Raw genomic sequence first — 24,353 nt, 5'->3', positions numbered from 1 at the left:
TACGTTAATGCTATTATTAAATATATAATTAAACTAGTAAGGACGATTACTAGAAAGGAGGCAACAACTAACTTACAATAGATATTCTGTTGTTTATAATGAAGGGTAAAAAAGGGTTGAGGGATAATTGATGAGAGGTTTAAAACTTACACTAGATGTTCTAGGGTTTACGAAGGAGAGTAAAATAATGGGGGTGAACGAAACTCTTTGGGACAATAAAAAGTAAGGCAATAACTAGCTTACACTAGAATCTATATTTGCTGGATATATAACGGAGAGTAAACTAAAGAAAAGTCTGAGGGACAATTGAAGAGAGATTTAAACTTACACTATAAACTTCGAGGTTTACCTGCTGATCCCTGAATAAGGGAATAAAGAGGAGGGGGATTATGAATTTGAGTTTTGGAAAAGTTTGTCTAAATAACCTAGCCTAAAATTTTGTTTACATTACCAAAAAAAACTTTTACTAGTTTTCTAAAGCTATAAAAAGTGTTAGCTAGCCTGAGAAAATATAATAGTATCACCTGTACTTTTAAAAGTCAAAGTTTTAACAACTAAAGTAATAATAAGTTATAAATTGAAAATGTTAATATCATATATTTAGATTAAGGGTAGGCAACTTTTACAACTAGTGGGACAGATTTCTCAGAAAAAGTCTTTGCGGACAGGACTTCTTAAAAAAGTCTTTGCGTACAATTTAACTATAAAAACTATTTGATAACAATTTTAAAAGTCCTCTAAAAGCAAAACTATTATCTAATTGTTATTTCATAACCTCTATTCTGTACCGAAAATAAATTTGCTAGCGCTTTTTAAAATATTAATTTAAAAAAAGATTAATTTAGTTGTGTACAAGTTATTTTCATGCATGAAATCCGCGAGCAGGATTAGTGCAGCGGGCCGTACGTTGCAATATCCATTTTTGTATTTTTGCTCATAGACTTATTATTAAATTAACATAGTTTAAATTGAATTTTTAGCTAGTCAAATTTAACATTTATGTACTGTAATTAAAAATGTATATTAATAGATAAACTTAGTATAATGATAACTAATTTTCACAGAATAAAGTATTTTCTGAAAAGAAAGTATTATACTATAAAAAGTATGTTATATATTTTTTCTATGAGTTGTTAACCTTTTTAAAACTTTTTACCGTATAGACATTTTGCAAAAATTATAGTTTTTAAATAATTTTTCTTCAATTTTTTATAGTTGTTCAGCTAAAATCATATGAGTTTTGTAGGAAATTTTTGCAGTATAAATGAAATTTTTTGATATTAATTTTTGAAATTAAATCAAGTTTGTAGATTTTGATAAGGTTTGAAAACTTTAACATACATTTTTAGATAAAAAACTAAAAATTTAAAGTATATATTTGGAAAAAATGTTCTCATTTAAACGATTTATACGCGTTTAAGTTACTAATTGCTAATACTGTTTGTTAATAGAGATCCGAACGAAACAAATTCTTTGGAGTATAAAAAGAGCAATAAACTTTATTAAACTGACTCTTTATTAAACTAATAACACAGCTCTAATGAGTTTTTCAAATATATATGCACTTTAAGTAGTAGAATAAAAATGTGTGTGTTTTATAAATATAATCAAATGTAAACTTCTAAGTATAGTTATAAAAACGTACGTCTTTTTAAAAAATAAAGTACTTTGTATTTGCTGTTATTGGAAAATGATTTACAGATATTGAACTTCACCACTTGACAAACAGCAACAGCATCTGAGAAAAACCATGACCAGTTTAACAACAACAAAAAAATACTTTGATTTGCATTACATTTTAGCATTAAATATAAACTTCATTTAAACCAAAAAAAATCAAACTTATGCAAGGATTTTCAAATCTTTTTTTTAAGACAAGTTTTAAAAAGTGCAGCATTAACTTTTTAGCGTTCTGGTTTGTTTTAACACAGAAAAAAAAGTTTAGTTCAATAAAACATTTATTTGGCTTTAGCTAACTCAAAATACTTGTTTCATATTATATATAAATTACCTACAAGCTACAAAATGCTAAAAATAATAAATGTGTAGGTATGTATATATATCTTTTTTTAATGACAGGCAACCAATAAATATTTTGAATTAGTTCTTCCTTCCATTTCATGTCAGTAGATATATTATGATTTGTTATTTTATTGTTTATTTTAGTTTACTTTATTTAATTTAGACTTAATGATTACAAATATTATATAGTTTTATAACAGTCGGATTTAACATTAAGTATTTTATCTATTACATTAACCTATAAAATTCTATAGCAATTATTTTCATTTTAATGAACATATGTATACACCTACTTTAGCTTCTACTATTTCCTAACAGTATTTATTTTTCTACAGAGCTCAATTGAAGTGTGTTAATCCGTTAACACACAGAAACACATGTCAGTGTAATAAAAGAAGGATACTGTAAAAATTCTTATTATTATATACTCCAGTGGAGTTGTTTTACTAGGATCTTTTGTAAACAAACACTTAAATTTATATTTTGAATAGTTAAATATGTAGGTAACAATTTTAATAATAATTACTTTAAAAAGAAATCAAATTGCAATGATCATTAATAGTTTGTATTTTTTGAATAAGTAACTTTTAAACTTTTTAAAGTCAAATAAATCCTCGATTTTCATTTTTTGAATTACCATTTTTGCTTGATAACTATTTTGAATTAAAGTAGTACTGGTTTTAATAAGTATGGAATAACCAAGTAAGTGGTAATGTAATAAAACTAAAGTAAATAGTCTGTTTTTCAGAATTTAAAATGAAAAAGTAAAGTTTTAAAACTACTTACATAGCAAATCATCACTATAATAATTATTTTTACTTTATAAACTTAGTTAACTAACTTACATTGCATAACCGAATAGTCACATAATCTAATGCAGTATCCGACTAAAACCGATTTTAATTTCTTTTAGTTTTTTAATTGCAAAATAAAACACGCTTCATAAAATAAAACAACATTAAAAATAAATAAAGTACCTCGTCAAAGTACATCATTTAAACTATATGTACATATATATTACTATCTAAAACATTTTTATTTGCGTATTTATCCAAGTACTAATTATGATTATTTGTACTAATGTAACTTTCTTTAATATTTTTAACTTTTACATAGCAGCACTCTTAAATAAAAATGTTACTTGGTTTCTATGTGCACACTCCTAATAAATTAAATTCAATTTTGAAAGCTGTTATTTCAAACTATAAAGCCTTTGCTTTTAGACCTTATCAAGTTATTTTCGGTAACACTAAGCTCTAATATAGTTTTTTTCAAAATTAATAATTTAGAATAAGAATTTATTCATGCTTTTCCGGTAAAATCCAGTGATTTTAATCTAAATACAAATGGTAAAAAGTGCTTTGATCTATCTAAAAGAAACTATAATATATTATTAAGTTAAGATTTTTGAAATCAACGTTAATTTCCTGAACAAGACGTTAAAAGGTATCCGTGGTGTGCGACTCGATAACCGAAAGTTCTTCGTGCACCAGGTCGTAGGATCAAATATTTTGAGCGTCTATTTTAAATGATTCAATAAACTACTTTAAAAATTCAACTTCTATTTAATATTAAGCAAAAGAGTAGTACTACAGCTTGTTATGCAGTATAACCGTATAAGTACTTAGTAGGCACAAAAACAGTTTAAAGTACTTATACGAAAACCTAGATAATCATTTTTGTAGAGCCTAAAACCAACTTGGTTAAGTTTAGTTATTGTTTTTAATTATGGTTAAATACTATCAAATTTTCAATCTTAGTAAAAACTTTCATATGAGTAGGTTGAATAGTTTTTTATCAGAAAACTAGCGTACTTATTAAATTTACATGATCAAATTAGAAATATTCACATCTTATAAAAGACCTTTTTCAAACAAAATCAACTTATTATTACTTAAACTATTAACTTTGACATTCAAGTCTAATAGCAAATAATGTTTCTATTTGTTTTATCTATTGACTAAATAAATTAATTTTATATAGTATGATAAAAACATATTTCTGCAAACACTTAAACTATACTAAAAACACTTATCATTTCTTTTAAATATGTTTTTTGACAATGAAGCTTTAAATCCTATTACAACTGTTAATTGTAAAGCTTAATTGTAGTGTTATACGTTTTAATATTTTGTTAAGGTGGCAGCTTAGCTCAACGGTTACTTCAATAGTTTATTAATAGTTATAAGTTTGTTATGCTTAGTCTACCAAACGAACTGTTGTCATTTCAAATACCGTGACTGCTATATTCTACTTGTTTTTTATTAATTATCTAAACTAGGGTTATCAATTTTATAAAATTTGTTTAACTTTAAATAAAAAAAAATTTGATTTAAATTAAATGTCCATTTGTTTAGGTTTAATAATTTGTAAAATATATGAAATTTATTATAGTTTTAAGAAGAACTATCTTTATCAGCCAAGTAGGTACTTGTAGAGCGGGGCTTTCCAAAGTGGGCGATTTTAGTAATTCGGGGGCGAATTTTAGTAAAGGGGCAAAAGGGGGTGGGGGGCGATAAGTAGTAAGGGGGCGAATGCGGGGCGATTTTATAATTTTGGGAAAACAAAAAATTTTTACTTTCTATCTTGTTATTTTACTAACTTTAGCTTGCCATTAAATATTTGACCCTGAGGTAAAATTTTAACAAAAAAGTCTATTTTGTTTACGTAAAGTGTAGATTACATTCTGAACATGTAATTAAGAATGTAGAGTTTTTCTGAAAATGTCGAGATGAGAAAAAAAAAACAGTGTAAAATTACAAACATGTTCAAGAAATCTACAAAAAGTATTGAAGAAAGACAATTAGCTTCTTATTATCTGTCTCTCATAGTTGCTAAACAATGACTGCCTCACACCATTGGGGAAAAAACGTTTATTCCTGTCTTAAAAACAGTTCTGGAAAAAGTCATTCATTATAAAAACACTAGTAATGTTTTACGTTCTATTCCTTTGTGCAACAGAAAAGACTTATAGATGAAATGTCAGAATGTGTTGAACAAAAGTTAGTTCGAATGATATGCAAAATTTTTTTTTCGATGCAGGTTGACTAGTCTACTTTGCCGGAAAATAAATGTCTTTTTCTTGTTTGCGTGCGTTTAATAGTTGATGATACATATACTAAGAACTGGCGTTCTCCCAACTAATGGAAACGCATAGCACAAGAAGGTTTGTGTTTGAAAAATCAAAAGATATTTTGAAGTAAATAAAATACCTTCAAAACATCTGATAGGAATTGCAACACATGGTGCTCCGTCTATGATAGGACAGTACCGTGAATTAATCACATATTACCAAGAGTTAAACCATGATTAGTTTAATATTCATTGCGATATACATCGCCAACATTTAGTTGCAAAAAATTCGAGCGTCCGTTTAAATGACTCATTAAACTTTTTGATAAAAGCTGTCAACAAAATAAAAAGGCATGCTTTACAAATTCGTTTGTTTAAACAGCTGTGCAATGACAATGATTAAGTTTTTGATAAGCTGATAATGTATACAAAAGCGAAATGGATATCAAAAGGAAACTGTTTAGAAAGTTTTTGGCTGTTTTTAATTCAGTTATTGATTATTTTCTGAAAAGGATAAGGTATTGGCAGACAATCTTGTTAAAAAAAAAAAAATAGACATTGCTCACATGTCAGACTTATATGGTAAAATCAACAATTTGAACAAGCCTTTACAAGGTAAAAACTTGAAACTTGTAAAAGTCAAAAGTAAGATAACTAGTTTCAGAAACTAACTTGAACTGTATGGAAAAAAATTCAAAAGTAATCACTCAAATCAGTTTTCACAGTTTGCAAGTTTGGAAAACTTAAAACTTCGAATAAGTGAAGGTGAAGTAGAAATATTTTCATCTCATCGGGGACAGCGAATGTGATATTGATAAATGATTTATTGACGTTTTCCAATTAAACGTCCCGAAGTGGATTATGGATTCCTTCGAAACAGATCTTTTTGAAGTAAACGTTGACTTACAGAAAACTTTCTCAGACTTACAAACTGACCTTGAACTTAAAGTAAATTTTCCCAAAGCACGATATGAAAGCTTTTGGACTCAACAAAAACTAAAGCGAAAGTATCCAATCATTTGGGAGGAAGTTAGATTGTTATTTATAGCTTTTCATCTAGTTATGTCGTGGAGAAAGCTTTCAGTTCAGTTATCAACATCTTGAGCAAAACATAAAATCTAGATATTTATAAAGGAGGTGACTTGAGGCTTTATTTCACTGATATAGAACCGGATATAGAAAAACTTGCAAGCAGTCATGAAGCTCGTCCTTCACATTAGATTAAACTTCAGTTGCAGACAATATTTTCTGTAAGGTCTTCAATTTTAGTTGATTTTTTAAAAGATTTCTTATTTAAGCTGGTTTGTATTGTATTTAAGTAGTGTTTTTATAACAACAATTTTATTCAGTTATTTATTCTACAACAGATTTGCTTAATGCCTAATGAATACTAATTACGGTAGACTTCCTCATAATTGAGTTCGCAGTTTTCACCCAAAAAAAAGTGCAAGTTTATAGTTTCTTAAATTTAACTTAAATAAATTATAAAACTAACTAAATATTAATAAAACAAAAGTTTTATTACACTTGACAGCTTATATAGATCAATCTTTTTTGATGAATGTTTATTTTATGTTTTACTGGATTTTACGTTTGTTCATAACATTATTGCATTACAACATATTGAAATTTGCCATTTTGTGAAAAAAATCACGATAATGCATTTTTGAGTTCGCACTTATTAACATTGTTCAAAGTGCAAATTCAAGCGAAAGTCTACTGTTTTTATTTAGTGGTTTATGTTTTAAAGTTATTAATAGTTATATTTTGACTTGGTTAATTTTGTAGTTTATATTTGTCGTTTTATATTACACAAAAATTTTTATAGCCTAATGAATAAGATATTTGTTTAAAAGATATTTATTTTACTGAATTTTGTTATTACTTGGTTAATCTGTATTTGTAAAAAAGTCTTGTAAACCATTAGAGTTTTTATTTCAAAAAAGATTGTTTGACATTAAAAGAGTATAGATTTGAGGTCTCTACTTGAAAATACTTTAACTATTTCACTAAAAAGATTCTTAAGGTCAGTTTTATTTTCTAACTTAATTTATTATTGTTAAAAAATCTGTATATAAAGAAATTTTAAACTACAATTAAAACAGTTTTTGTTTTATCTTAAATCAAAACATTTTGACAATTAAAATGTGTTGTTTTTTTAATATTTCAACTCTAGCTTTTAATTTTTCACTAATTTCCTCTGTTAAATTATTATAGGTTGATAGCTAGAAAACAAATTCACTTTTGAACAGAATTAAATAAGCCATCGAAAAGACTGCTACAGTTACAAAACAAAATTTAAACTAGTATTTTTTTTTAATTGATTACTAACTGTTCACAAAACTAACTGTAAAACCTTTAGATTTTATTTTTTTGAGTTTAAATAAAGAAAATAATATACTGTTAGAAATAAGGTTTAGTCTTTTAAAGGTTATTCCAAGTCAAATACTGTTTCATGATGTTCTACTACGAAACATATAGTTTAAAAAATTAAAAGTTAAATTTTTAACTTTGCAACTAACTTACTTATAATATCTTTTAGCATTGAAATTAATATTTTTTTGGATTAACAGAAGCTATTGATAAAACCACTTTTCATGTTAGATAATCAATCAGTCGCTCAAACTTCCTAAAATAGATCAGCAATGATGTTTTAATATTTGTTTTATTATGTGTAAAATAAACTGTTCATTATTTTGTAGTTTTTTAATCTATGGTAAAGTATTTTCAGTATATGCCTATTCATAAAATAATTTAAGTATATTGTGCGACTTAAATAAGTTACTTAGCATTCACTTCTAAATGTCTGAAATTCGTTTAAGAGATTATTATAACGTCAGGTTTCAATTTATTTTAGATGGGTAAAGTACGGTCCAGATCCAGTCAAATTTCGGCTCGCTAAGTAACTTGAAAACTACTTGTGCAAAACAAATAAAATTTAGCTTTTTAATACTTAATACTTTGAAATACGCTTTCAATTTGGTTTTCAGTTCACAATAGTACAATCACAGTAATAGTAAATCAACTTATTGCATTTTCGCTCGAGTTTTTTTATTTTCTTATATGTTAGTTTTTTAAATTTAGAAGCCCGCAAGTACATTTTTTAACAAGTCGACACTTGAAAGGATTTTTTAGTAAAATGACTTGCTGACTACAAAAGTTGTCCACAACTAACCTAAAGGTTTCATTAGTTTCAAAACAATTCATATTAAAACAGAATTGATTACAGATTACAAAAGGCTTTTTAATAATTAAGCATTTATATACACTTTACTGGGCTTATAAAAAAATAATTGAAAATTATTTTTTCAAGCCTTGTAAATTACTTTGAACACAGCCTAAAAGTGCGTGCATAAGAAGTTCTAGACTAAATTACATTTCAAATACAACTTTTCTGGCTCAAAAGTGCGTACTGAAGAAGATAAAAAACTTTATAAAATCATTGGGGACAATTTTTTTTCAAAATTTCTGAAAACAGGGCGATTTAGTAAATGAGTTTGGGAAACCCTGTTGTAGAGTCTCAGAAATTGTTAAAGAGAACGATAAAACAAAAATTAAGTCTTTTTTTACTCAACTTTGAGTTTAATGATAAGGCACTAAAGGTTATAATTTAGCTCAAACATATAAAGCTAAGTACTCTTTTTCAAGAATCATTTAATTAACTTTCAAAAAAATGCTATTAAAAAATTCCTACCGATTCAGCTGCATTTAATAGTTTATTAGTTACTAAAAAAAGTAATTAAAAAAATTTATTTATATTCTGACACCTGATTAGTTTTATCTATAAAAATTTATGTATTCTAATGACTGATAAAGTTTAAAAATAAGTTTCTAATAGAATTAATACTAGAAAAGTTTGTTTATAAATTACGCAAAGTAACTGTCATGCATTTAATAAACATAAGGTATTTTAAATATACTACAGAAATTTTTGAACAAAACAATAATCACTTAGTTTAACACAATTTAATAATAAAATAAATAACTTTGTTTTATACTTAGTTATAAATTAGATGTATACTATTGAAAATCTTATCCAAAAATTATTTGTTATCGTTTATAATTATAAAATTGTTATTAAAACTTGTTATAATTTTATTTGAGATTTAAATTAGTAAGATACAAGACAGCTATGAAATTAAAACACAAATGAGATTTTATTAAAGACTTTTTACAAACTAAATTAACAAAGTTCTACTTAAAATTCTTATTATATCCCTCAAATTATAAAATTGTAACTGATAAACAGAAGTTAAAAACTAAAGTTTACTAATTTTTAGTTAAAAACATGTTTGTTATAAAGCTTTAAAGAATAGTTTTCTGTAAGCATTTAAAACATAAACAAAAATACTGATAGCTCTTTTTATTGTTTTATTGAATGTATACCTTTAAAAACTACTATAACTGTTGTAAAAACTTAATTTGATGTTTATTATTAAAACAAACGTTTAAATACTTAAAAAATCAATTTTGAATGAATTAACTTAAATAAATAAAAAATATAGATATTTGCTAAGTCTAGCAAATCGAACTATTGTCAGTTCAAGAACCGTGAGTTCTGTCTGCCACTTTTTCAACAACTATTCTCATAAGTTTTTCTAATACTTTGTTACTTAAACTAAGCCCTATATCTATAATTTTTATAAACGTTTCGTGAGTTTTAACGTTAGTAAAAAAAATGTGCATGATTTGAATAAATAAGTCCTTTTGATAGTGTTTAATACATGGTTAAATATATGAAACTTATTACATAAGTATGAGAAGAACTGTTTTTGTCGGTCAAGTAGGTTTTTCTAGAGTTTTGGAAAACGTAAAAGATAACGATAAAACAAAAAAACATTTTTTTTACATAAAACAAAAACAGTCCTGGACAACGACATTAAATTGTATCCAAGTGGTGTACGACTCGATAACCGAAAGGTTCCTTTGTACACCAGGTCTTTTACAAACTAAGTTATCAGATTTATACTTAAACTTTTATTTACAACAATCAAATTCTAAAATTAAAAGAAATAAACAGTTTTCAGAAGTTTACTAATTCTTAATTTAATAAACGTATACTATAAAGCAGGGGTCGGCAAACTGCGGCCCGCGGGCCAATTGCGGCCCGCAAAGGGTAAATCTGTGGCCCGCGAGCTCGTTTATTTTTTGAATGAAAAATGAGTGGCCCGCGAATGTAAATGTGGCCCGCTCAGCAAAAATATGTTTTAATTTTTTTTGCTAGCTTGAATTAATTTGATTAATTTCGTTTCAAGTCCATATATAACATTTAAAAAACTTTATAAGACTTCACTACATTGGCTTAAAAATGTTAAAAATATAGATTAGCATTCGTCTAGTACTTTTTTCACAGTTTCATAATAACTTTCTTCTTATAACAGCAAGTTATTATATAAAACATAATTTAAAGAGGGCTTTGATTTAGTAAGTTATATGTATAATACTTATTTGATAAATAAACTAAAAGCACTTTTTTTCATTATGCACAAGAGTAATGCACAGTATTTAGCTAAAGTTTCATTTTTTTACAAATTAAGTATTTAGTTTAACATGTAATCTATACCTAAGTTTCTCTTTTAGATGTTTTATAACTATATGTTGTATTTAAGTGTTCACAAATACATTGATAGTTACATAATAATAAAAACCTAGGTTTTTTATATTTTAGTTTAGACAAATTTTGATTTTTAGAAGTTTTTTGTGCACTTTAAATTAATTTTTGTGCACACAAATGTACTTAGATGCTCATTTTTGAACAACTTTTTCTTTAATACTTAGTTAGATCAAGAAACATTAAGTAAAATTTAAACTAGTTTAAAAATAGATTTTTATTATCATTGTTTTCATAAGTAATATCTAAATGTGTGCAGACACTTTTAAAACAATATATATGACATAAATTAAAATTGTTTTTGTTTGGTACATATTTTCATTTTTCAATTATATTTTTTGAAAAATTGTTGCTTCTTTTGCCATTTTTTCGCTTTTTTTAATAAATTATATTAGTCCATAAATTACAAAAAAATATATTTCTTTCATGCTATCGCACGTATTTAACTTTGGTTGTAAATGTTCGCTACACTTTAACAAAATACTTTTTTAGTGGAAGTTTTATAGAATTTGAATTTATTTTATAATAATTGAAGGTCATACAGTGTGTGGAAAAGTTTGCTGATAAGTTTTTAATTGCAACTAAAAATATATTTTTAGTTTGATATTTTCAAAGGTTGTGGAATTTTGTATAGTTTTTTGTCTCTTTTATCTGAAATCCCTAAAGTAAAAATATTTTACCATATCTCATACAATAACTTTCGTACCAAGTTAGGTTATTAAGTTGCGATATAAGAAATACCAGAAATTCTAAAAAAAGTATCAAGTTTTTATCTTTAGAAGCAGTAATAGTTATGCTTCTATTTTTAGGGAAAGTCACAATTTTATTTCTTAACGCATACACTCGTCATAACACAAAAAAAAAAGCTTAACCAAAGAACAAGCCAAAAGTAAACTAGGTCAACGTATTGACTTTTTGTTTTGTTACTACTTTTAAAAACTTTCGGTGGTAAAGTTTGTTTGATAAAATTGTGTTCACTCCTTAAATTGAAAATTTTATAATTTTTTTATGTTTTTTGTCTTCGAAAATAATGCTTTCTGGTTCATTACTAAATAAAGTTAATTGATAAACAACATAAGTCCAAGGTCTAGTTGTAAACAAAAAGATACTACCAACATATATCTAGCAGTAATTGCAGTAGCAACATTTTTTACAAAAACTGTAAATCAACACCCATTATACTAGTTCATTGCACCTTTGCTATTAAAATGTCTTTATCTATTGATGTGCTTTGCATTGTAATTAAACGTAAAAAATCTTCTAAATTTTCAAAGTCAGTAAAATAACCTCTTATAAAAATTCTTAGATGATCAGTATCTGTTGTATCAGTGCTCTCATCTTAAGAGATTGATTAATGTCCTAATTCGAATTTTGCGGCTTTATAATCTTAGAAATCTTTTAAACACGAATTCTTGTTGTCATTGAAGAAACAAACAAAAATATTTTGCTACTGCCAACACATTTTTTTTTTAATTCTTTAATTTCTTATATTTCGTTTCACGCAATAACGTTTAACTAACAGTTTTTAATTCTTATTGCTCATTTTAGATTTCATATTTACTCTTTATTAAAGCAATACTTTGTTGCAGATAAAGAATTGCTATAATGATCTATAAAAAGTAGTTTTTTATTTCACTACTGGCTTAGTATTTTTTTTTACTTTATTTAAAAAAAGAAACTTTATTGTCCATTCAAGCTGACTTATAATATATATTTTCAAAGATATATTGATAAACTTTGTAATCGCTTTATTTTTTAAACTTTATTCTAAACAGGGTTGCCAATAAACAAGCTAGTTTAAAAATTTGAAAAACTCAGACTAGGTTAAACCTGTTTAAGACATTTTTTAAAACTCAGATGTCTGAAAAACTTTTATTTCAAGCACTTTGAGTAAATCTTCGAATTCTCATAATAGTTTTTATGACTGTAGTATAGTATAATGATTATAATTTTTTTTATAGCTTACTTACATTATGTATTTTTTCATAATGATGATATTATAGTTAGGTATTTAATTTTGACTACCAGCAAGTTTTTAGCTTTTTCAAGTTTTTATAAACTTAGAATGGTTTGATATAACTCAGTAATTTTTTCTTTAATAGTTGAACTATGGAAAAGACTTATTTATCATTAATTAGTTATTTAATTTAAGTATTTGAGTACTTATTATGTTAGAAAACATTTCTTAGTATTTTAACCATGTAAATATAAACCATGTAAATAAAAATAAACTTAGTTTAATTAACTAATTACTAAATTTAAAAAAAGTTAAAACTAGTTAAAACGCAAATATTATTTTCAAAAGTTAATATTTTTAAACTTGGAAAAGCAGTTAATTATATAAAAAATTTATAAAAATGCCCTAAAAATGTTTTTCATGCTCGATTTTTATAGAGAACTAGATTTTAAGAAAAAAAAATATATTAAACTTATTTAGTGTTTTAAAACAATACGTATTTTTTTAAGACAATATTAGTCAATTTAAATTATATTTCGATAAATATGTAAATTTAAGTAAGTGTTTTGTGTAGCTAAAAGTAACTTAAAATAATAAACTGAATAAAGTAAAACTTTCTTTAGTGCGACTAAAACCAAACATTATTTGAAAGTCACTAAAACTAAAACTGCGGCCCGCGAAGATTTTGGAAACTTGAAATTTGGCCCGCGAGCACCAACTGCCTGCCGACCCCTGCTATAAAGCCTAACGAAAATATTTTTCTGTAAGCATTAAAAATACAAACAAAAAAGACTGAAAGCTCTTTTTGTTTTTTATTAAATGATAAAGCTTTAAAACCTTTTACAACTGCTGTAAAAAAAATTATTTATAATTGTAAAAACAAACGTTTAAATAAATAAGCAATTAAAGTCGATGGTAGCTTAGCTCAACGGTTACTTCTAATGGTATTTTAATGAAAAAAATAATAAATATTTCCAAAGTATAGCTAATCTAACTCTTGTCAGTTAAAATTAATTTAAAATTAACCACTTTTTTTAATTATTTTCTTCATAAGTATTTATAATATTTAGTTAGTTAAACTCAGCTTTAATTTTTTTTTTTAATTTTCGTTAATTTCACTTTAAGTACAAAAAGATGTGTTTGATTTAATTTAAATGTCTGTTTGTTGACGTTTTATACTTCGTAAAGAATTAAAACTATATAAATTTGAGAACAACTATTTTTATCGACCAAACGGGTATTTTTAGAGTTTTAGAAATTGTTGAAGAGAACGATAAAACAGAAAACCTTTTTTTTCACAAACTTTGATTAAATGACAAAGTAACAATGCTTATATTTTTGCTTTAATAAATTAAACTAAGTAATCTTTTTCAAACAGCATTTAACTAATAAAAAAAAAAGTATTAAAAACCAAATACTAGTTCAAATGCATTAAAAAGTTTGTTAGGTACAAAAAGTATATTAGCATAATTAAAAATCAGTAATTTATATTGCAATATCAAATTTTTTATAGAGTAACTATTTAAATTTTATAAACTTTATTAATTACAAGTTATCTAACAAATTAATACTTAAAAAGTTTGTTAATAAATTATGCCAAGTAATTGTCTGTACTGGACAATGATGTTAAACTGTATCCAAGTGATGTACGACTTGATAACCGATAAGTTCCTTGTACACCAGGTATTTGGACAAATTATTTTGAGAGATTTTTTTGTCGTTCAATTTACAATATTATTATAAAATTGATAAAAATATATATGATTTTGTTTTCAATCTAATTTATTCAGATACAAGTCACCTCTGAAAATAAAACACAAATGAGTTTCTTTTCAAAGACCTTTACAAACCAAGTTATCGGATTTTTACTTAAACCTTCAATTATAACATTCAAATTCTAAAATTAATAGAAATAAAAATTTTTCTAAAGTTAACTAATTTCAAATTTAATAAATATACCCCATAAAGCCAATAAAAGTATTTTTCTTTAAGTATTAAAATCACAAGAAAAAATTTGTTTGATAACTCTTTTTATTGTTTTATCGAATGATTAAGCTTTAATTCTTATCAAAACTGCTGTAAAAGCTTAAATGATTGTTAATTTTAAAAACAAAATTTTAAATACTTTAATAAGCAACTATAATCGGTGGCAGCTTAGCTCAATGGTTACGTCAAATGTTCAGTGAAATAATTAATATAACTTCAGTTAAGTCTAGCAAATCGAACTGTTGTCAATCAAATACCGTGAGTGCTGTCTTCTACTTTTTTAAATTGTTATCTTCATAAGTATTCCTAATATTTAGTTAGTTAAACTAAAATTTATAATTATTATATACTTTTTGTTAAATTAAATTTTAGTAAAAAAATATATGTTAGATAGTTTTTTCGGAGAACCATATCGAGTTTCGGTCAATTTTGCATGCATGTTAGGCAAAAGGGTTATTGCTTTAAACTCAATAAGTGTGGATGAATTTTTTGTCTCTTAGCTCTTTGGCTAGTAAAAATTGTACATTAAAATATACCATGTAATACAATTCATTTTATATAAATGAGTTTATCTTGTTTTTTCAGAAGGAAGTTCAGTCCTTGAAATACAAACTCCTACGGCATGTAATTTTAAAAGGCGTTGAGCAGTTTTTTTAAGGTGTAGGCAGCAGGTTTTTAGTTTTATAAACTATGTAATAAAAAGTCACCTGTGTCTTAACTTTCTTATAAATTATTGATATAAGTTGTTAAAAATTAATTAAGCTTGATCATTTTCACTTAGGAGTAGTTTATTGCTTTATTTAGTTTTTAAAGCGTAAGGTTAGTTTTAATATTCATTAGATACTAGTGGTTGACTTTATTATTCATTAGTCAAAAGACTATTTTACCACAAATGATTTTATAAAGCTTTTTTATGAAAAATTACAAAAGTTTAGACTTGTCATACACAAGTTATATTGGTCTGTTCATCTTCTGTGAAGTATTTTAATTATAAAAACTACAACTTTGTAATCTCATTTAAAAAAAAAGTTAAATGCAAACAAAACATACACTTTATTATCTACATCTTTGTTTTTATCAAAGATATTTGCATTTTATTTCGAAATTAGGGTAAACAAATTAAAAAAAAAAACTTCAAGTTACTGTACTATTTTGACAACTAATAAATAATAATCTTATTAATAGTTATAAAAAATTATTCTTAACTAAGACAATTTTGTGTAAAACTAGATTTAAACTTCATTTTTAAAGTTTTAACATATCAATTGTGGATATATTTTTGAACTTTAGAAAAAAACAAAAAGCAAAGTGTTTTGATAACACAAAGTTTAAAAATTAAAGGCAAAACAAACTATAATTAATATATTGCAATTGTAAGAGAGAAAAATACTATATATTTTTTGAACTTTTTAATTAACTTTAAGATTTAAGTGTCATTAAAAAAGCTCATTGCAAGTGTATACGTATAAAAAGTAAACTAAAGAACTAAAGACGTAATATATAAAAAATATAAAATACTTTTTTAAGTAATAACTCAATAAAACCAAACTAGTAAAATAAACCGCGGGAAAGCACAATCATAAACCCTCGAAGATCAACTAAAGCACATTAAATAAAATACATCCCTTCTCGGACCCATTCAAACAACTTATCCTTCACACTGAACGAAAGGCTTATTCATCAGTGTATTTGCACCAGAGGCGTTTGTATTGCTCATAGGAAACGAACATTACGATGTTCCAAGACCCAAGTCGTAAGTATGCTGGGACAAACCTGACATAAAAAAGTTGAATTTAAAAGTAAAAATAAATAAACTTTGAAGGTCGAGCTTGTTAAGCTACTTAAAACAGTTTTTAACCAATTACAAAAGTATTTAGCTCTCACCCTCTATAAAAAGCCATTGGCCCGTTTTTCATCAAAAGTCTTTTAGCGCAGTCAAAAACTCCAGCGTAGGTTCCACGTTGAGAGTTCATGTACCTGGTCTTTACCACATCTATAGGTGAAGCCACCAACGTTGTGACGAACCCTGAAAAGTTAAGTTTGTTTTTTTCATCAGTATGCATTTATGTAACATGCAAAAAAAAAACTTTTTCATTTATACATTTCGATAAGTAATTTTCAGTTTAAAACAAAGTTAGATAATTTTTTGTTTTTAATTTAAAAATTTTTATAATAAAAAAAAGTTATACTTAATCGAAATTAAATAAAGTAGTTACTACTTTAACAACTAAAATGTTATTAAGCGTTTGTTATTCAATATAAAATCATGTGTTACATAACATAAAAAAGAAGGCATAACAAGTCTAACCGCGAAAACTACGTACTTGAACTTAATCTTACGTATAGCACAAAACACAATTTTCTCTGTGTTATACAAAAATTAAAGTTCTTAACAGTGAGCAAAACTTTTTTTTTTAAATAACCAAATTCACAATAATTAGAAAGTACTTGAAAGATAATAAAAATAGTTCAACAACTACATAAGCTAAATTTACTATTGGTTTTTAAACAATATTCATGCTTTGCTTTAAAATTTTAAATTGCTTCAACACGAAATATGGCGATGAATTTCCAACATTGACGTCATAAAATGTTTGCTAGTATGACGAATATTAAGTAATCATAAGTTATAAACGCGCGGATAAATATAGGCTACGGTCAAAGTTCGTTTTATGACGATTATTTAATCAGTTTTAGTGTGCTCGTTAGTTTGTAATGATTTTTTTTTATGGAAACAAAATATTGATGTGAACAGAAGTTTTAAATCTAATATACATTCAGTCTTTTAACATTCTTTGTACAATTTAACCATTGCCAAACTAGCTTAAGTAAAAAAAGTTAGATTAATAATTAATATAGAACACTTTTTTCATATACAAAAACCTTATATCATTGACATATACTTACTATTATTAGACTACACAATTGATAAATACAGTAGCTAACCTTGTTTGTTAGCTTCATTTACGTTTTTACAAAACTTTTAAAATGTTTAAAGAATGCAAAAAAAGAACAAAACATGCGTATAAAGTTCAACAAAAAGTTTTAACTTACCAGCAATGAAAGCAGAAGTGAAATGACAAAATATGTTGTCTTTCATCAATCCGTATTCGAGTATGGACTCTTTTGCCACGTCATAAGTGACCAGTTCGCTAACGTTGACCACCGCTAGACGGGCTGAGTTTGCGCTGAACCCCTGCCATGCAGCGGCTAAACCTCCTCGAAATATATGACTGTAAAAATTTAAAGTTAAATTTATTTTAAAAAAGAATAATTTCTATTATTAACGTTGAAAAAGTTCAGTTACTATCATCTAGTTTAAGGGCGGGCATCATACTATGTTTATCGGCCGATATTTAAAAAATAAAGCCTTTTTGGTTGGTAACTTTTGAAAAAAAAAAGTTTTTGCTAGCCACCGTAGTTTTAAAATACTTCAATTAATGTTTTTACCTTAAAAGCTAAATTAAGTTATAATCACTACTGTTTAACCAAAGTTCAATTGAGAGCACTTCTGTAAATTAGGATTACATAAAAGAACATTTTAAAGATAGTTGTTAGTTAAAAACTTCTTTGAGAACTGGACATGAATTGCGGACCGTAGCTTGTCGAACCCTTCTTTAATTTAACCACAACTAAATTAAACAGAACTTTAGAAAATATAAAACACTGTAACTTCTTTATTGATATATGTAAAAAATATTACAAGTAAGATCATTGGGACCATTCCAGCAAAAATTATAAGTAGTCAAAAACAAAAGGTACAGGGTTTTAAATAACAATTCTGAAACACGACTTTTTTGATTATCAATTAGCTAAACTAGTCACCTGTACGCGCTAAATGTAGATGGGTAAATTCTCTTGGTCTTGCATGACCTTGCTTGTGCTTGCATTCTGATCTTAACTACTTCAGTTGGCTGAAACATTGAAACTGCAATCAGTGGTGTTGTGGTACCTGCTAGAAGTCTAATGCCGATTTGCTTGCCTTCCTTGTTAGCTGTTTGTTTTCAACTAATTAGATGTTTGAATTGTTTTTATTTATAAAAGTTTGTGTTTATATTTCTAACTTCAAATAACCTACGGAAATTGTTAGATTTCATTCTGTATATTTATTTTGATACACATGTATTTATAAAACAACTAAGATCTTAGCTTCCTTGTATCTTAAAGTTCTATAAAACGTATTGAAGTTTTAATTACACTTTTATTATTTTTTCTACAGAAATAACTTTTATTTAGTAGAGTTTAAATTTATTTTCATATTTATAAAAATTTAACTTTCATTTTAAAACTCAAAAAAAAGTATCTTGCAACCTAACAAAAACTTTTTAGTACGAACAACACAAACTTGAACTGCTTACCTCCAAACAGGTCCGAATAGAAATCTTTTACGGTATCGTAAATTCCAAAACGCACACCACAAAAAGCAATTTGACGTTGTAAGCCAGCACTCAATCCTCCATACAAACTTGATATACCATTTGACTTTACACCATTAGCAATAGTTCTGAAAACTGTTGGCCGGCTTACTCGTTTTGATTTTTTAGAAGCACTTCTGAACGCAAACGCAGACGAAAACTTTGAAGATTGGCGTGCACTGCTAAGTGTTACATTTTGAGGTTTGCTTGTGATACTTTTATTTTGTCGTAATGTTGAAAAGGATCTCACAATTTTGTTCATGTCTCCAGGCGATGGGCTTTTTGTAGTCTTTTGTACCTTATAAAATAAAGTTCTTGATTGAAATCGTAAAAACAGTAAACAATTACGAATTATAAAGAATTGTTTTCTTTAAACTAAAAAACAACTGTACTTATGAGTCCTTGTATAAGGTAAGACATAACTATTATTTTTAAAGTGTTAGAGCTTTTATTCAATAAATTTTTTTTTAACTTTATTAGAAATGATACAACTTACTTGTAGCCAAACTTTTACAGTATCCAATGGAAAAGTAAAAATATCTGCTGTACAACCAGCTAATGCTGCACATGTCATTTGTCCATAGACCGATAGATTTTTATTTTTCTGCTCACCGGGCATCCTCAGAGTTGAAATAAAAAAAGGTTAAATTAAAATGTAAATAAATTCTGTAGGTGCAATATTTTTAATAAAAGAAGTGTGATACCATCATTTCAGTAAAATACTTTACTAGTTTCATCTTGATAGTTGCGAGTCAGAGCAACTAATTTATTACTTTGAAGTTTCAAATACTAAATTTTACGAAAACATATAACTGTTACACAAAGACCACTTTTAACAAAGTTTTATTTTATATATTTAACGTAAGTTGCATAAGTATATTACATATTACGTCATAATAGAATATAACAAAAATCAGTTGCATCAAGTGTTATAATTACCAAGTTTTGTCTTAGCTGCAATTAAAGAGCAACGCTCACGTTTTCTTTTATATTTCGTTGTTGTAAATTTTACTTGATATGGCGTGTTCTTTTCCAAATTCAGGAAGTGCAATATCAACGAATTGTTATTCAAATCTTAATCAATTTGGAGTTCAACGTTCTAATGTACCTTGGTCATTTAACCATCCTATTTTTTCACCTAGTAAACAAACATCAAAAAAACAAGTATCTACAAAGCCGGTCAGTTATTTTGAATATAAAACTTAAATATTATTGTCTTATTTTACTTACTGTATATACTTTTGAATTTACAATTGACAGGATTTAGACTTCAAGTTGCTTGAAAAAGATATTGTAAAAAATGTATTAAGTGATGATTTAGAGGAGGTTGAAAAATTTCAAGGTTTAAACAATTTTCCATCATTTAACTATGCTCCTACAACTTTGCCAGACTTTATTAGAAGGTTTTATACTTTAAATAATTTAATAACTACACTTTGATATTTTAACTGATGTTTATAAGAATTTCTATAAAGAACATGATTTTGCAAAAGTTTATAAGTAGACTTCTTTTAACTATAGTGTCACGTTTTATTTTATCTGAAACAGATTTAAAATAGACTACGCCTTATATTATTCTTTATCTAAATTTGCTTTTTAGTTTTTATTAAAACTTAACCAACAGTACAAGAAAGATATTTTGTTTAAAATATTAACTTTAACAAAACAATCCCATAACTAAATTTAAAAAAATAAGCAATGGTCGATTTGATGAACACATAGAAAACGGATACTTATTTAATGACCTAATACCTGAGGCACTGGGACTACCATCTATACCTCAAACAATAAGGAGTTTTGAAAACAATAACAATACTGAACAACCTGGTTTTGCTAATATTTCGACCCAACATCAAGGTTGCATTTTATTAGTAATACTTTGCTAAATTATATTTTTAGTACATTAGTAGACTTTAAGTAAATAAAATTAAAAAATTATATTGATGCCAAAACAGCTAAATCTTATTTTTAGATAATGCATTTCTAAATTCAATACTGTGCCAAAAGCAATACGAAACTCCCAAACCTCCATCCCCACCCACTTTTGTACCCATACTTAAAAAGACTCCCAAGTTAATTATAAAGAAAAGCTCACCCAACTCTAGTGTTTGCGAGTCCATGAACTTGTCCCTTCCGAGCACTCCGGGCAGGCACACTCCAAACAGCCAAGCAGTGATTTCAGAGAGCACTATGAGGTCTGAAGATAGCGGATCGGACAACAGTGAGCTCAACTTTTCTTGTTCAACGCCTCCTCATGAAGTGCAACTCGTCATGATGTCACAAAGTTTGGGAGTGAACCAAAAAATGCCAAGCGAGGGGGAGCAGCAGGAAATTGCAAGTCAAGCAACGACCAGCCAAGAACTAGTGACTCCGAAAGTTGACAAACCAGAAAAAATCAACCAAGAAGCGGATTTTCCTCCTGGTTTCGGTCTTGGGTTTGAATGTGTGCCAACACCAGTTGTTCAACAAAAAAATCCATGGGCTGCCAACAGAATGACTTTCGCACAGATAGTTTCAAAAAAGAATGAAACAAAAGCAGCTAAGAAGAAGATAGCAAAACGCTAATCATTTCAAAGGAAATCATAGCATTCCAATTCGCAAAAACTTTTTATTTAAATTTATAAAAACCAAGCAAATAAATATAAAACTATCAGTTGTAGTTTTCAATTTATATTTCATAAAACACTTATTTTAATATATATCATGTTTATACTTACTAAACAACTAATTATTCAAGCTTATGAGGTATTTTAAAGTTATTGCTGGTATCCTTACTTTTAAAAAAACAAAAAATAGTATCCACAAGTTAGGCTGAAGTTTTAAGAAAATTACAAAAATTTATTACTGATTAGATTTAAATTAAGGCGTTTGCTCATAAATTAACTATTGTTAGGAAAACAATTTATGCAAAGTTTTATTTCCTACTCTTCTAAAAAGCAAAACTAGTTAAGGTTTATTTTAAAGTTGAGCTAAAAAATATTTTTAAATGTACAGGAACATATTAAAGATTTTTTTTATAAATGTTATCTACAAAAGAGTACTGATGTCAAAAATTTGGTCCTTTCAGTATTTTGAAGTTGCCCTATTGATGGTAAATTATTTTTGTTTCAACAACTCATGGCTAAAATATTATTAACATTTATGCATCAGTTTAAATGGTGTTATAATATAAAGTAATAAACCAAAATACTTTTAAGTGCTTCTGTTCTTTTTTGAATTGTTTTACCTAAAATTTAACAAGAGAAGATTTTATGATTAGCATAAATAGTTATGTTCAAAGTTTGGTCCAGAAAAAAAATTGAAAACTTAGCACTAGAGCATTACTGATTCAATAAAGCTACATTTTCTTTGAGACACCTACATCAGCAAATTTTGATATCTTAGATGATTTTTTTACACTATCACTAGCTTTATGGCAAATTTCAAAAAGTTTAGAAATTAGTTTTTTTAAGCTAGCTGCAAAAAAAAAACATTTTAATTCAAAAAACCACTATTAGCTGAAGTAACATATCAGGATTTTATTTTTCATCATATTTAATAAGAATGTATAAATACTGACTTAATCAAGTTTTTAAAGTATTTTTTACAAAATAGCATAAAAGACTAGCAACCCTAAAATTTTTTTTACATGTGTCAACCACTGGGTTTAGATCTTGCAATATTCAAATCAGTGATTTTTTTAAAGCTATCAGTAGTGTTCCTACACCATCAGGTCTATCAGCTTGAAGCAAAACAAATAATATAGCTCTTACTATTGTTAATAATATTTTGTAATTCCCTTAAAATAAGGAAAACAGACTTAAGCTTTGTAAAAATTAAAATTTATAGCAACTTTAAAATGCATACAATTCAAACTTTTTATATGAAAAAAATGAGATTTACTAAACATTCCCTGCAAACTTTAAACACCCTGAAGCAGTACAACTGTTTATACTTAAAGTTTGTTTTTAAACTTCACTGTCAGGTTAACAGTTTATACAATATTCATGCACTGGTAATTTTATCATATAAATCAGAAATAGTTTATTAAGATTTTTATAATAAGTGTTGTTGAAATCAAATATATACTTCCCTTGAACTGAAAACATTTTAACTAAAATTAAATTAAATATTATTATACATTGATACTTCTTTAATTTATAATACCTTTTTTTATATTAATACACTTAAAATTATCTATAAAATAAACTCAACTAGTACTTTTAAAAATAATAGCACAACACTTTTAAATCATTAGATTTAAAAACTTAAAGTTTCGTAACAGAAAAATGTAAGTTGAACAAATAAAGCATTTTTGAAAATTTTGAAACTTATGCAACACATTTTCGTGATAAAAACTTTTCTCTTATCTAAGGATAGAAAATAACACTCATGTTCTTTTTTATTTCTTTTATTCTCTTTAAAACTCGCCTTTTTGAAAATGCAAAAAAACTCAGCTTAAGAAGCACAAGGTTAAGAATTATGTTAGTAAGTTTAAGTTTTAGATATTTCTTTTAAATAAAAATAGATTATAATTGATTCTGCAATGTTAAGTCAAACAGTTAACTAGTTTAAAATTAGAAAGTTCAATAATTAATTTAATATTTTAATTTGGTAAATTTATCACAAAATAAGAATACCAACCAAACGATAACTAAAATGTGACAAAAATTCTGATAAACCAATCTCATTGTAAACCTTACAATAATTTTTAATTAATTTAAATTGAAACTTTTATTCAACTACTAACTAAAACATTTTAACATTGAATGGATTCTACATTACTTATCTTTTAATCAAAAGTTAGTATAACTTATTTAAGTGAACTAAAATATTTTTTAATCTTTGTTTTAAAATCAAAATTAAGAGCCAATAGAGTAGCCTAAAGTTAACAGTAAAAGACTATTACTTTAACAACATAGCTTTAAGAATTGTGAGTAAACAATATTATTTCTGGTTTTAAGCAAACTAAAGTATTGATTTAAAAACAAATATCCAATTTATAAAGTAAGTTGTGATAGATTGTATAGATTAGTATATAGTTGTCTTAACACTAGCTTAACCTAGTAAGTTAAAAGTGAAATGAAGATTTGATTCTTATATAAACTTTAAAATATTTTAAACTTTTGAAATTTTATATTAAGCTTTGTGATACTATTATTTTTTTATAATTGATTCAAAGTTGACTCTTAAAAAAAATTAAGTAAAACTTTTAATGTTAGTTTTCAACTTATTTATAGTGTTATTAAACTTTATTAGCTTATCTGAATATTTATGCTTGTCTGAATATAACAAAAATTTTACTTGAATA

At 26.0% G+C, this 24,353-nt stretch overlaps 1 protein-coding gene across 1 annotated transcript; it reads right to left on the bottom strand.

The window, feature by feature from the left end:
* Positions 1–15,682: 15,682 nt before the first annotated feature.
* Positions 15,683–19,752, bottom strand: LOC145832719 (dicarboxylate carrier SLC25A8-like). The gene is made up of 6 exons (XM_082940035.1): positions 19,560–19,752; positions 19,007–19,361; positions 18,474–18,642; positions 17,703–17,881; positions 16,533–16,674; positions 15,683–16,421 (listed from the first exon to the last, which is right to left on the bottom strand). Exons 1-6 carry the CDS (start codon positions 19,680–19,682, stop codon positions 16,322–16,324), a joined length of 1,068 nt encoding a protein of 355 aa, XP_082796161.1. The 5' UTR covers positions 19,683–19,752; the 3' UTR covers positions 15,683–16,321.
* Between the last annotated feature and the right edge of the window lie 4,601 nt (positions 19,753–24,353).

This window comes from Thalia democratica, chromosome 3, assembly GCF_965202585.1.
Source record: "Thalia democratica chromosome 3, ktThaDemo2.hap1.1, whole genome shotgun sequence".
NCBI lineage: Eukaryota > Metazoa > Chordata > Thaliacea > Salpida > Salpidae > Thalia > Thalia democratica.
Note: the sequence above shows the minus strand (reverse complement) of the source record. Positions and strands in the feature narration are given on the sequence as shown.

What these genes read in the sequence shown, in the direction of transcription:
- LOC145832719 (XM_082940035.1), bottom strand. Translation starts at nt 19,682, where the DNA reads ATGCCCGGTGAGCAGAAAAATAAAAATCTATCGGTCTATGGACAAATG. An exon ending in CTGTAAAAGTTTGGCTACAA is followed by an intron (nt 19,362 to 19,559) that starts GTAAGTTGTATC and finishes TTATTTTATAAG; the next exon opens with GTACAAAAGACTACAAAAAG. An exon ending in CCAATGGCTTTTTATAGAGG is followed by an intron (nt 16,422 to 16,532) that starts GTGAGAGCTAAA and finishes TTTTTATGTCAG; the next exon opens with GTTTGTCCCAGCATACTTAC.